This window comes from Anthonomus grandis, chromosome 12 (genome assembly GCF_022605725.1).
Source record: "Anthonomus grandis grandis chromosome 12, icAntGran1.3, whole genome shotgun sequence".
Taxonomy (NCBI): domain Eukaryota; kingdom Metazoa; phylum Arthropoda; class Insecta; order Coleoptera; family Curculionidae; genus Anthonomus; species Anthonomus grandis.
Window position 1 is genome coordinate 21,380,337 of NC_065557.1, and position 15,157 is coordinate 21,395,493.

The 15,157-nt window shown below is 31.3% G+C and overlaps 1 protein-coding gene across 1 annotated transcript; it reads right to left on the reverse strand.

The window, feature by feature from the left end:
• Positions 1-1,160: 1,160 nt before the first annotated feature.
• Positions 1,161-8,595, reverse strand: LOC126742878 (peroxisome biogenesis factor 10-like). The gene is made up of 3 exons (XM_050449729.1): positions 8,177-8,595; positions 1,639-1,881; positions 1,161-1,544 (listed from the first exon to the last, which is right to left on the reverse strand). The coding sequence occupies exons 1-3, from the start codon at positions 8,441-8,443 to the stop codon at positions 1,209-1,211; spliced, it is 846 nt and encodes a 281-aa protein (XP_050305686.1). The 5' UTR covers positions 8,444-8,595; the 3' UTR covers positions 1,161-1,208.
• Positions 8,596-15,157: the final 6,562 nt, after the last annotated feature.

The window sequence follows — 15,157 nt, forward strand, 5'->3', positions numbered from 1 at the left end:
ACGGTCTCAAGCGCATTGGTTGGGGCAGGTTGCATGGCCCCTTATATGCTTAGGCATGCACGGCGTTCGACTCTAACCAATTCTCAGTTAGGAATTATAGGAAGTTATAAAGCAGAAGGGGTAATAATGTAAATAGGTAATTCCATAATTAACAACAGTCAATAATTATTAAAATATTAGATTAGGTCGAATTAAAAAGGTTGCAGTCAAATAATTAAAAAAACACTTGATATTATTTTAACCTACTGTAGATGCAAATCTAGTCAGTTTTACGACTTTCGGTAAATCTAAATGCATGTAGTAAGCTCGTAGATTTTAAAAGCTCATATAGATGCCATCCATAAAAAAGATTATTCTTTCGAATAACAGATCGCAAAATTTTCATTATTGTATCGAGCAAAATAGCTTATGTTAGGCGCCGTTGTAACGAGGTATCATTTAACACCCTTTCAAATTTTTCCTGTTCGAAATTTTTCTCTAAAAAAAATCTAAATATCCTAAATAACCTGTTTCTTTTTTATTATTGACATTCCGTATAAATCGATATATACGAGTACGATCATGATAATGTGTGGTAGAAAAAATAATCACCGTGTGTAGTGACGACAGTCGCTCTACTTAATTCTAAATTAGAGATGTATATAGGTTAAACAATTTATAAAATACATGCTTTCAATATTTTCCTCCTATACCACTATCATAAATTGTTTTCGTTTCTCACTTCTTCAATATTTTAATAAGTAGAAGTATTTTCTTTTCTAACAAAGATTTGTTTACAATAGGCAATTTGTAACTTGTTTTTCTACGTTTCTCACTATTTTTAAGATACGCAAAACAATAGTTTTCATGATATCCACAAATTTCTTAACTGATTGTGCGATCACCGTTTATACCTCTGCATAATATTAGTATATTGAAATAAATTAGCATTTTGGTGATATATGCTGCGTAATTGCTATTATTTATGTTCCATATTTTAATGAACACAATAGTCCCTTTACGTAGCGATATAAATGTGTTATACCATCCTTATTTCCTTCCGCCCAACAAAAGAGTACGTAAAATAACTTAGTTCAGCACTTGTCAAGTTAGAGATTGGTTTATTAAGAAATGTATAAATACTGCTTTCCGAAACCTTATGGTATAAATAATAATGAAGATAACGTTCAATGGAAAAATATATTTACAACTTCGATTCACTTGTTTGACTAATAATTTTGTAAAAATATAATTCGATTAATAGTAACTTCTTCCCTACAAATTGCACAAGCCTTCTGGTAGTTTAATGAATCAAACAAGCAGTCCCAACAGAAAACATGCCCACAGGGTGTTGCAGTTGGATTCCTTATATTATCAGCACATAACATGCAAAATTTGTTAGATGGACTAGATGATTGACTTAGAGATTGCTTCTTAGATGAATAGATATCTTGGAATAGGTTAACTTGAACAATAATAAATAAAATATAAAATAGGGTTAATTGCCCTAGCAACTTAAAGCTTCCAGAAAATGAATAATCTTGCATCCATTCTCTTAATAGTACCTAAAACAAATAGTTAACATTAGATCAACTTAGATAAAAAAATATAACTTCAATAATTTATTTTATTAGCTTGGTCCAATAAAGCTGTACTTACATATCTGATTCCAGTCAACCTGTTAGAAACATTATAATACTTTCCATTGATATAAAATAATGAATAATGTATTCTCTTTAGCATCCATTTTTCATCTTTAGCTTTTGTAATACATTTAATAAATAGCTCTTTTGCATCCTGTGTTAGAGATGGGGATCTTCTTATTTTAACTTCTGTATAGGATAAAGCTCTATCTAGTAAAGGTTCACCTCCAATATACAGTAGCAGCCAAATGAGGTGTTCCTAAAAATAAAACCTTCAAATTTGACGTAATAGACTAATGAAACATATGACATAAAATATAACAATATTGGAACTAATGTTTAATTTATTGTCCATTTGATTCAATGTGTCCTTTGCATATACATATGTATACAGCGTGTCCCATAATTAATGGTACATCATTTAACAGCAGGTTTCTTTTAAAAAAAGAATGAGGTAAAGTTAAATTTTCCTAGTCCAAAACAACCAAGACACAGGAGGATAAATTTAATATATTTACTTTTTAATTTTGGCCATAAATTTAGCATTCGTTTTTAACAAAATTTGGACAGTTTTTTCGGGTTTTTTTTATATGTCAAATTATAACCTTTTAATTTTAGATGCTTATATTATATTTTGGATATTTAGTCGTTTTTCGATTTTGAAGTTATTTTACATTTACGTTGGATTTACGAAGGATATTAATAATATAGATAGTTCACGCGGGTTTAATACACTTTCAGTTTCTCAAAATTATTTAAGTGCCATGCCTGGGAAATTTGCATGTGGAATATTTTTTCATTACTATACTCATAGATATTTCCACAGTATTAATAAAATATCGTTAACACTAATAAATAATCACTATCACTCGCCGATTCCCAATATATTTACAGGTGGTCCTACATTGTTGACTAAATTTATAGAATTCTTTTTTCAGTTGAGTCAGTGCCTTAAATCAAGCCAAAAACAATAATTTTTAGTTGAAAGTGGAAGTGTAACCGGTTTAGGCCGTCTTACAAATTTTGTTCCAGACGGAATGCCGATGTTTCGGCCTTGATTTACACCATCTTCAGTGTCGACAGACACGTTTGAGTTTCCAGTTTTATCATTAAATATAAAATTTATTAAATAAATAATTAAATAAAAAACACTATAAAAACCCACAGTCTTATTTTTTATGATGTTGAGATAAAAAATTACTGAAAAGTGCATTTTAATTTAGTTCAGAAACCTATTTTATTAACCTTTTATCAACTCAAATATGCATGTGGTAAAGCATGCATTCTGCATTAACATTCCACAAGTATGGTCATTTATATAGGTGTAATGCCAAAACAGTGTTTTTATAGATCTAAGCATCGTGTTTTTACTGAAAACATCTTTTATAACTAAATAGATTATACTAATTAATAAAAGCTTAACATTTGTTGTAGAGTTGGACACAAGCTGTATAATTAATTTTTTAATAACTCAATAATGAGTATTTTTTAAATTGATATTCATTTAATTAGCGACATAATATCCACCATAGGTAAGTAAAATCATTTTTATTAAAATTCTATTGTCCAGCTTACAATTAAATGTTTATCCCTATGTCCCTATTTTTTCTTCCATATGGGAAGAACCTATTTAATTATAACACTGAATGAAATATTTCCCACTGTATTTTATGACACAATTATTTTCTTATTTGGCAAAATCATCAAAAATAAAGCATCATTTCTTCAGCCTTCAACTTTTATACTTGTTCATCATCAAATTTTGTACATAGACACATATCATAAACATTACATCTCAAGTTATGATTAAACACACATCTCGGAAGAATTATATTGATTGATCAATGTTATTCATAGCTGAATTTTTGAAATTTTTTTAAACCATAAACATGAGTTATTCGAGGTATTTCCAAAATTTTATTTATTGTTAACTCTCTTACTTATTTTGTGAATACACTGACAATTTTTGCAAGTTAAATTAAGTAAAAACCAAAATAGCCAGTACATATTTTGTAAAATATCCAATGATGATGACAACTGAAAGATGGAGAAAGAAGTTTGTGTCGACTATAATTTTTGTAATTGATAAAACATTTGTGGTTTTGTAACCTAGGAGAATTAATATTTTTTTACCCTATAATAAGATGTAGGGTGCACATTATTACACAGTTAAAAGTTTCTCTCCAGTTCTCTCTATAGTCAATGTAGTCTTTGTAATTCAAAAGTATTGAAACACATGGATAGGATTTGCCTTAGGGTAGGGGGCTTTGCATAAAAAATTTGATTACATTATATATATCGCACATCCCGAACAAAATTGTATTATTTCGAAATTTTTCAAATTTCGTTTTTTTACGGAAATAACAAGAAAAATACCTGTTCTATTATCCAGCAAAACCGCAACATTGATATTTTAAAATTCGGAATTTTCGTGTAAGACAGTATCATTTTTTAATTAACACGTGGCGGGTATGTTGTTTCCAAATAAAAGTGTATTATCTCAAAAGATTCACTGAATTTGCAAGCGATTTTAATACAAAAGCGCATTATTTTCAAATAACCCATAAAATTATCACTCCATTTCCGTTAAAAAGAGTATTATTTCGAGATATTACACTTTTGAACGGAAATTTGGGCTATGTATGTATTAAAATTGTTAGTCCAAAAGTGAATCATTTGAAATATTCCAGTTTTGTACGGAAAAAATTATAATAATACTTACAGCAGTATAGTGCATTTTTTTGAAATACGATAGTTTTGACCGGAAGAAAGTTTAATTGGTATGTATAATTTTTATTTTATATTTTTGATACATTAAAATTTGATATATTTTTTTATTAAAGGCTTCTTATAACAGATAATAAATAATAAAACTTGACTTTGGCCTACAAAAGAAAATATTTTAATCAAAAAACTATTTTATTCGTAATTTTACATTTTTTATAAAGCTTGAAGGAAATCTATTTGCATGTTTTTATTGTGTTTACACTTAATCTATGAAATTTATAATTATACTTTTTTAATTTAATTTATTTACTGTTAAATCAAAGACCTTTTTTTAGTAATGACCTTTTCTAGATAATGTGGTTAAAAAAAAATTGTTTTTTCCTTTTCTGTTTTAATTAATAATTAAAATAAATGTTTAATCTTTATTGTTTCATCAGGTACTTTTAAAATGGATTCTAACAAGAGTCTAAGCATTAGCAATAGAACTAAAAAAATGCTTAGCGCTGTATTGAAACCAATAAATAATCAGACAGATAATAATGATGAAGTAGATTGAATGATTTTGATCCTAATATTTTTGTTCAAAATTCAGTGGGTAAAAACTATTCACAATTTAAAAATGTCAATTTAGAGAGTGACTTATTGGTAAAAAATACTAGCGATTTTTGTAACAATTCGAAAAGCGATAGTCAAGCTTTGGAACCACTAATATCAATTGAACCATTTAACATTGAGACCTACAGTAATAAAGAAAATGAAATTGAATTCGATCTTAATATTTTGCATGAAAATTCAGAAAGTACAAACTCTTACGTGCTGAATAATCTATCTGATGGTGACTGGGTCAATGAAAATAATATTTTCTGTGAAGATACTTATAATGCGATTAACACCTCGGTTAATATGACAGACTTTAAAAGTAACCATCAAAATTCAATGAACTTTGAAGAGCACACTGAATTAGAATTATCTGTGGATGACGATGACAGCGTAAAAGATCGCAACTATGAAGCTGATAGCAGTGATAGTTCTAGCACATCATCTTACTCTAGCTCATCATCCTCATCCGAGTCCTCAACTTTTTCTCCGTTACCTTCTTCTAGTGCTGTAGTTGAGGAAGTACAAATTACAGAAAATGAAGTTAAAGAAAAGGTACTGACGCGAAAGAGATTTCGAAATGAAAGCGAATGGATACAAAAAAAACAAAACGGTTAAGAAATGCTGGAAAAGAATATGTTTCAAACTTCGAATATGGGCAAACAAAAAAAACTTATTTCTGCAAAAACTGTTAAGGCTCAGTGTGGGGAAAAATGCAAATATGAATACAGCAAAATAACAGCAGATTAGCGACTGATATTATTTAATGAATTTTATAGTATAAACGATATAAATGGAAAACGAGAGTTTATTATTCGCCATTCGGATAAAATTCAACCAAAATATAGAAAAGAGACAGTTAAAAGAAGTTTTAATTACGCGTATTATTTTACCATTGAAAAAAGCAAAATGAGAGTTTGCAAGAAATTTTTTAAGTGGATTTTGGATATTAACGATAGAATGATTGATACTGCTCAAAAAAAAGAACATCCTATGGAACTGTAGAACCTGATGCTAGAGGCAAACACCGTAATCATTCTATAAAGTTGACAATGGGTTAAGAAGGTGTTAGAATGCATATTAACTCAATACCACGTGTTGAAAGCCACTACCTCAGAGCGCAAACTAGCAAAGAATTTATCGACGGAGGTAAATCAATTGCAGATTTGCACAGAGATTATGCATCATTATGTAAAAATGAAAACAAGCCTTTTGCAAACTATCACATGTACTCCGATATATTTAACAGGGAATTTAATATCTCATTTTTTGTACCGCGAAAAGACCAATGTAATTTATGATTTATGTTACGTATATCAAAATGCAAATGAAGAAGAAAAGGAAAAAATAAACAAAGAGTATGAAGAACATTAAAATGAAAAAGCTCTTAGTCGAAATGAATTGGATATAGATAAGGCAAAAATAAATGACATTTATTCCGTAGCTTGCTTTGATATGCAAGCATTACTTCAAATTCCCAAAGGACAAGTTTCGGTTTTTTACTATAAGTCAAAATTAAATACCATGAACTTTACAATAGCAGAGATGTCCAATGATGCAACAAATTGTTATGTCTGGCATGAAGGTGAGGGAGAAAAAAGGGGCGACAGAAGTAGGATCGTGTATGCTGTAATACCTAAGAAAAATCTATAAGAGACTCAGAAGAATTGGAAATAGTATTGTACAGTGATAACTGCGGAGCTCAACAAAAAAATAGGTAAACAATTTATAAATATTGTGAACATGTGAATTTTTATTTGATTAGTTTTTTTTTCATTTTAGATTTTTGATTGCAGTTTTTATGTATGCCGTAATGAACTTCAAAATAAAAAGCATTAGCCATAAATATCTTGTGGTCGGCCATATTCAAAATCCTGGAGATTCAGTCCACTCGACCATTGAAAAGCAGGTAAACTCTAGGCTGCCTTGTTTTACATTTAATTATGTTTATACAAAACTTTGCTTTACTTTAGGTTACACGCTTTTTAAAATCAGGTCCGATCTATGTACCTGATTAATTTGTTAAAAAAAAAAGGAACTCCATACCACATCAAGGAGCTTACACATGATGACTTTTACAATGTTAAGCAACTAATGACTGATTTTGGAAGTAATTTCACAGTTAATTCTAAGAAAGAACAGGTTTTTATAAATAGTCTTCGTGTAGTTAAAGTCGAAAAGGCACATCCATTTAAATATTTTTACAAAACATCTTTTTCTGATTTGGACTTTAAGCAAGTGAATGTAAAAGAAACTAAACTTGTTAATACCCGAAAATCCTCTAGAAGGACAGAAACAGACTCTGATGTCCCAAAAGTGCCTACATTAGTCAAAGCATATTCTTCTAAATTTCCTTTAAATGAAAATAAAAAAAGGACCTTAAATTCCTGTTAGAAAACGGATACATTCCAAAATATTATTCACTCTTTTATAACTCTTTGTTTTAATTATAGCTTGGAATTTTTGGAATAATAACTTTAGAATAATACTTATTTTGTTTGTTTTATAGTTAATTTAGGTAATTTTTTTCTTAGTTAAGTCTAAAACTGTATTAAAGTTAAAGCATTTTATTTCCTAATTAAGCTTAAGAATGTAAGCTGTAAAACTAAAAATTTGTTTTTTAAGGTAGTATTAAAGTTATGAAGATCAATAAAAGTTTATTTCCATTTCTCGTTGTTTAATTCAAATATTTGTAAGTAAATAAACTTCTTAAGAAATAATAATAACATTACGGGATAATAACCCAATATTATTAACCAACACAGTTCTATTTTCTAAAAAAATTCCGAACAAAACCATATTATTTTGAAATAAAACTCTAAAATACCCCAAAAAAAAATATATTTTTTGGTTAAAGTAAAAAAAAATTGTTTGTATTATATATTAGACCCATCTTCAAACTTTTTGCAAAAAAACAATTGAATTACATTAAAAACAAAAGAGGAACAAGAATTTAAAAATTTGAAAATTATATTTTTGCCTCTCCTGTAAAATTTGTCACTTTTGAAATAATACACTTTTGTTCGGGATATATATATATTTATATATATATATATCCATAATAGGACTACTATATATATAACCATAAACTCCATTAAAGTTAACATAATTTAAATGGGAGCTGATTGGAAAACTATGTAATACGGTGTATTCCAATGAAAAAAAGGTTTTATTTTATAGGTCCTCTATTAACAGTTTTAAAAGAAAAAAGGAAAAATACTTCAACTTACATAATTTTTTGGTATCCTTTGTAAATTTTTTAAGCGAATAATTCCTGCATACTCTTCACCCAATGTTTGTAAATTAGCAAAAGTTGTCATAGAATAATACCATACATTTGCAATAGTAGATACATATTTTTGAACATTGTGATAAGTACGATTATTTAGAAACTTTAAAAATGAATGTATTTGACTTTCCAAGTCACTCACAAAGGTCTGATCTCTTTGGTTGCTTCTTAAAATATCTGCAACGGCTGCTTGGTGGAAGTTTAACATTTTAATTAAATTAATTTGTATTATTTATTGATTAAATATGAATATCGAAATTTGATAAAGAATTTCCTTCTTGAATTCTAATAAAAAAAATATATTTATTCCTTTTTAAAATTTAAAAAACAACTTATCCTTAATAACAAATATGTGTGAAGCTAGCGTCCCATCGATATCCAGAGACCAATCGAGAACGCAGCATATGTCGGTTGCCAGCGACCTATTTATAGTCCGCGCTTGCTGTTATTTAATCAGTATAATGCCCATATCTCCTGAAATTCTCAAGGGATTTTATTTATTTTATATTATTTAAATTTTTGTATAGATATTAACAATGAATACCTAAATCGAATTATGGTGCTCCTAACCCTCTACCAACTAAGGTTCTGTTGTGAAAATTAATTAAAAAGTCAAATGTTAAAGCTAAATAAATGTTAAATGGCTACAACTCCTAAAACTCCCTAAGAATTTGATTAAAACATTTTTTTTTAATTAGTAAGAAATATCTAATCCGATTTTATATGGTTGCAAATCTCTACAAACGAAAGTTTTTTCGTAAAAAATTATTGTTATATGTACAAAAAAATTTAATGGCTATAACTCTTAAAACTTCCAAACAATTCAGATGAAACTTTTTTATGTAATTAACAAGAAATATCTTAACCGATTTTAAATGGTTGCAAATCTCTTATACAGGGTATTTCAGAACTATGGGATCAAACTTGTAGGGGTTGTTCAGTGCAATAGTAGAATCCATTCGAGTATAGGAACCCATGTCCGGAAATGTGTCACTACGCCCCTAAGATGCGTTTAAATTTAGAAAAAAATATTAATTACCTAAATAGGATCTGATGCATTAATTTTTAGCTTTTGTATATGATCCATCACAACAATTGTTCAAAATGTCTTCCTCCAACCTCAATACACCGATTTAAACGCCGCACATGATTTCGGCGGACTACACTAAAAATTTGATCCTTGTTTTGAATGATTTCAAATGCTGCTGTTATTCGTCCAATTAAGTCTAGCTTTGATTCTACTGGAGTTTCGTAGACTAAAGACTTTACATGTCCCCACAAGAAAAAATCGAGCGACGTTAAATCGGGTGACCTAGGAGGCCAAGAAACTGCTCCACCTCTGGCAATCCAATGGTGCCCAAACCGCTGAGCCAAATACTCGCGTACTTGTACAGCAAAGTGAGCCGGCGCTCCATCATGCTGAAACCACATTTGCTGTCTAACGTTTAGTGGAACATTTTCAAGGAGTTCTGGGAAAACTTCCTCCAAGAAACGCAGATAAATAGGTCCTGTTAACCGTAGAAGGTATGGCCCAATTAAATAATCATCAACAATGCCTGCCCATACGTTGACAGACCGACGATTCTGATGTTTTCTTGGAAAAATTGCGTAAGGATTTTCTTGGTTCCACACATGGCTATTCCTACTATTAAAAATACCGTCTCTTGTGAAAGAGGCTTCATCGGTCCACAAAACATATCGTAAAAAATTTGGTTGTACAATGATGTGATCCAGAAGCCATCGACAAAATTGAACTCTAGGATGATAATCGGCTGCAGTCATACCTTGAACTTTCTGGAAGTGGTAAGGATGGAGTTGTTGCTCGTGTAGTACCCACCAGACAGAAGCGTTACCCGTATTCATATTCTTAGCGACGTCATGTGTGCTATTTGATGGTTTATCGGCAACTCGCTGAAGCACCTCTTCTTCAAATTCGACCGTTCTTACGGTTCGAGCAACACTAGTATCAAGCATCTTGGTCTTAAACATGCCTGTCTCAGCGAGCCGCCGATGAACCGCAATAAACTTTTTGTATCCAGGATGCTGTCGTTCCGGATAACGTTCATAATACAACCGCGATGCTGCTCGTGCATTGCAGTTTGTTGCTCCGTATGCTAAATGCATATCCGCCAATTCTTGATTGGTAAGTTTTCCATTAGCAATAAATGTTTAAAAATTGTAAGCTATAAAATTTTTAAACATGACATTTAAAATTGACATTGATAAGCGTTGATTTTAAACAATTGTTGTTATGGTATCATGTACAAAAGGTAAAAATAAATGCAGCAGATCCTATTTAGGTAATTAATGTTTTTTAGTGGCGTAGTGACGCATTTCCGGACATGGGTTCCTATACTCAAATGGATTCTTCTGTTGCACTGAACAACCCCCAGAAGTTTAATCCCATAGTTCTGAAACACCCTGTATATAAAAATCTATTATATTTTTTCAGCTAAGAATTCAATAATTTTTTATAAAAAACTTTCGTTTCTAGAGATGTGCAATCTAAAATCGGTTTAGATATTTCTTATTTATTTCAGAAAATATTTTATTCAAATTCTGAGGGAGTATTGGAAGTTATAGCTGTTATTATTTTTTAACATCTAACAATTCAATAGTTTCTTGCAAAAACACTTTTGGGTTGTAGAGATTTGCAACCATCTGAAATCGGTTTAGATATTTATTATTTATTACATAAAAAAGTTTTGTCCAAATTCTTTGGGAGTTATAGGGCTTAATTTTTTTTACTTCTAACAATTCAATAATTTTTTACGAAGAAACTTTCGTCCGAATCCTTTGGGAGTTTTGGAAGTTGGAGATTTGTAACCATCTGAACCAATGTTGGATCCAACCATCCAACATTGGTTTAGATGTTTATTTTTTATTACATAAAAATGTTTTGTCCAACTCCAATTTTTTTTACGTCTAACAATTCAATAATTTTTTACCAAAAAACTTTCGTTTGTAGAGGTTTGCAACCATCTAAAATAGGTTTAGATATTTATTATCTATTATAGAAAAAAGTTTTATCTAAATCCTTTGGGAATTTTGGGAGTTAAAGTTACATCTCTTTAACCTTTGACTTTTGAGTTAATTTTCACAATGAAACCTTAGTTTGTAGAGGCTTGGGATATACCATAATTTGATTTAGGTATTGATTATTAATAACTTGTTAATCTAATTGTTGGTGCTCCCAATCCCAAAGTAATTGTTCTAGGATAATTTTGGGTTTTCTTGTTCTTGTCTTGGGTTATTGTTACCAATCGGTGAAATTAGCCAGCTCATTCAGGTGATTCGGAAAAAGCCGTCGGGTATGTTCCCCGAATCGAAGATTTCACAATAATTAATCAAAATTTTCACAATGGTTGACAATTTATAACTTTTGCACGTTGTCGCCTCCTCCACGATGCGTCCGGCCTGGTTACCGGCGTGAATAGGTTTAGCCACCAACGGCAGGGGGCAGGAAAGGGATGCGAGGAATTGGAAAGGACAAAGAACTGCCACGTATTGACTCGGTGAAGGATGACGCGGAAGTAAGGGTTGGGTTTTCTAGTTTTGGTATTTTTGTTTATTTGACATTTTGACCACTATTTGCTTGTGAGATGGCGTCACATTTGTCATAATTTGACAATCACCTGATTTAATGCAATGTTACCAGACGTCAAAATCTGTTAGGCCGGTGTTACTCAAACTTTTTTCGTGACGGAACTCTTTTAAAAACTAAATTTTTAACGGAACCCTAAACTAAACTAAAAGCAAGATCAGTTATAAGTGAATTGTTTATTAATAATCGTACAAAAAAAGATAGATACAGTAAGTAGTGAGTTAGTAAGCAAATCATTTAGTGAAATTGCTTTGAACAATGATTCCATGCTTGTATCCGATGTTATTTCTAGAAATGATTCATAGATCTGAGTTGACATATTTTCAGGCTTCTGCAATTTAGATGAAAAAGGGTTTTGAATCCAGAGTTTATTTTCAGTTTTGTATTCTGTTCTTCAAGAAAGTAAGATTCAAAAGTCCCTTGCAGATCATTGAGATATTGCACCAATTCAACAAATGTTTCATTTTGAAATATTTCTGTATCACCAAGACTATGGTGACTAAAGAACTCACTTAGCAATGAAAAGCTTTCGATTTTTCTCTTACCAAAACAAGTAATCCAAAAATCTAATTTTCTTTTAAAGGCAGTTATTTTGTTGTTACCATTAAAAACTGTTGTCTGTTTTCCTTGTAGTGACAGGTTTAATTCGTTTTTCAAACATGTCTGCTAAAAATGCTAGTCTAAATAACCAGCTTTTATCGGACAAACGGTTTTTTAAATTAAAAGGAACATCTGTAAGAAAAGCTTCTAATTCTGTTCTTAGTTCAAAAAGCCTTGTCAAAGTTTTACCGAGACAACCATCTCACTTCAGTATGGAGCAATAGGGTTTTATGATCGCTACCATAATCTTCACATAATATTGAGAACAATCGGGTTTGTAGTGGACGTGACTTGACAAAATTAATTATTTTTACTGACTCATCGAGAACCAATTTTAGATTTGGTGGCATTTTCTTAACCGCGAGTGATTGTCTATGCAGGATGCAGTGGCTGGAACCACAAATTGGCGCTTTCATTTTTATTCGTGATTATTATATCCTGCTGTTCTACCTATCATTGCCTTGGCTCCAACGGTACAAATATCAATGCAATCATTCCAATCGAGTTGGTTTTCTTCAAAAAATATGTTAATCATGTTAAAAATTTCTTCTCCGGTTTTGTTAGTAGGCAGCGATGAGCACATAAGTAAGTCTTCTTCGAGTGAATGTTTATATGGATATCGCACAATTACTAGCAAGATGGCCAGTCCCGCAACATCAGTCGACTCATCTATTTGCACGACGAATTTGTTATTTTGAAGCCGTGAAACCAGTTCTTGTTTTATGTTTGCTGCGATATCGTTCGAAAGCGGCACTGTAGAAAGATGCTTTACAGATTTTTCGTGGAACATACATTTTGTTATGTCTACCACACATGGTTTTATTAGCTTTTCAGTGATAGTGTGCGCTTCTCCTGCTTGGGCAATGCGGTAACTAACCAAATACAATGCCTCCGTGGCCTTTTCATTCACAGTCTGAGTCGCATACGTCATAGTTTTTTGGCTTCTTAATAATTGTTCTTTTTTACGTAGAAAAAATTCTTTACTTTTGTTTTTGAAGTCGGGATGTAGTTTCTAAATGTCGGCGCATCTTAGCAGGTACCATCGAACTATTAGGAAGGAATTTGCTGCACAACATACAAAGAGGTGAGCCGTTGGAATCAACAAATCCGAGATTCATGTATGATTCGTCATACTTTCGTTTTTTCACCTTCAGTGTGTCATTAGATGTTTTACTACTTGAACTTGAAACCATAAAACTAGAACTTGACGGCGTCATATCACCTTGATTCGAATTTGACGCATCATCCAAGTGAACCACATATTTTGCAACAGCTTTAAGCCAGCGCTCCATTCTTCTTTAACACTAATTTGATTTGGTCAATTTTATGACAAATAGTATCTCTTGACGCACGAAATACAAGATTTTACAACCACTACGAACAACAACAAGACAAGCGAACATCATAGAGTAATTAAAAGTATGTAAGTTTAATATTCATTTCTCTATGGCGAACATAAAATACTGAGCGCGGTGTGAGTAAATTTCGCGGTACGTTGCTTGATTAATAAATTCTCCGCGCCAAACAATCCTCCCTTATATTATACCAGCAACCATCGAATCATCTCGAATTTATCAGAAACTTCGGAGAGCCAGACGATTTTCTCCGAAGTCACGTCGACGCACGAGCACGAGAAACAGCGCGACGAACCGAGGTCATTCGAGTAACGCTGTAATAGGTCGGGCATTTACTTAATAATATATATATTAAATTTTCGTATATGTACCAGTAACACCTATAAGTAGGCGTTTTGTTTTGGTTGTTTATTTTTATCTTAGGTAACTTTATTCTTATACATGCATTCATTTATTATAACTGCTGGCGGAGCACTACCGGAGGTTTCGCGGAGCACCGGGGCTCCGCGGAGCACACTATGAGTAACGCTGTGTTAGGCTATAGCCTTTACTGTTTGCAAAATCGCATAGCATTCGACGATTGGCTTTCGTGGAGGCTGTGTCTTGGTTTTTCCTACTAATCTTTAGTGTAGTGTTGGCGTCTCAAAAAGGTGAGTTGAGCTTACTTCGAAGTGCAAATCTTTTGTTAAACGAATTTTTGCTTCAGCTCTCATTTTTTACAATTCTCATTTTTATATATAGTTTAGTGCATGCTTGTATTAATAGTTTCTCTGCTTTAAAACAATGAATGAAAATGGGGGGGGCGGCCCCCCCCAAAAAACGCTGCTCATACCTACAGATAATCAGTCTTTTATTCAAAACAGGATCTTGGACCATTTATAGTTTATTTAGAATCTACTGAAAAACTAGGTTTCAATGTTGGCAGATACAATAATATTAAGATTGCTAGGGACATATTTAACTTAAATCTTACTGATTTAAAAAGTATTAAAAACAAAGGTCTGAATAGGATTTCAGTTGAATTTATAAATTTTCAAGCAGCCAACAACTTTATGAAAAATAAAACTCTATTAGACAAAGGCTATAAAATATTCATACCTTTTAACTTTGTATCATGTAAAGGGTTAGTAAGGCAAATTGACCTCGAAATAGGTGAGGATGAACTACTAAAATGTTGTAAAACCAATAGTCATGTGGAAATATTAGACGCCAAGAGGCTCAATCGTAAAATTATTAAAAATGGCGAAACTAATTATGAACCCACAGGAACTGTACTTTTTACATTTAAGGGTGTGTATTTACCTAAATCAATAACCTTTTATCGACTAGAAAGACCAATTTCCATTTATATTTCACCGGTTAC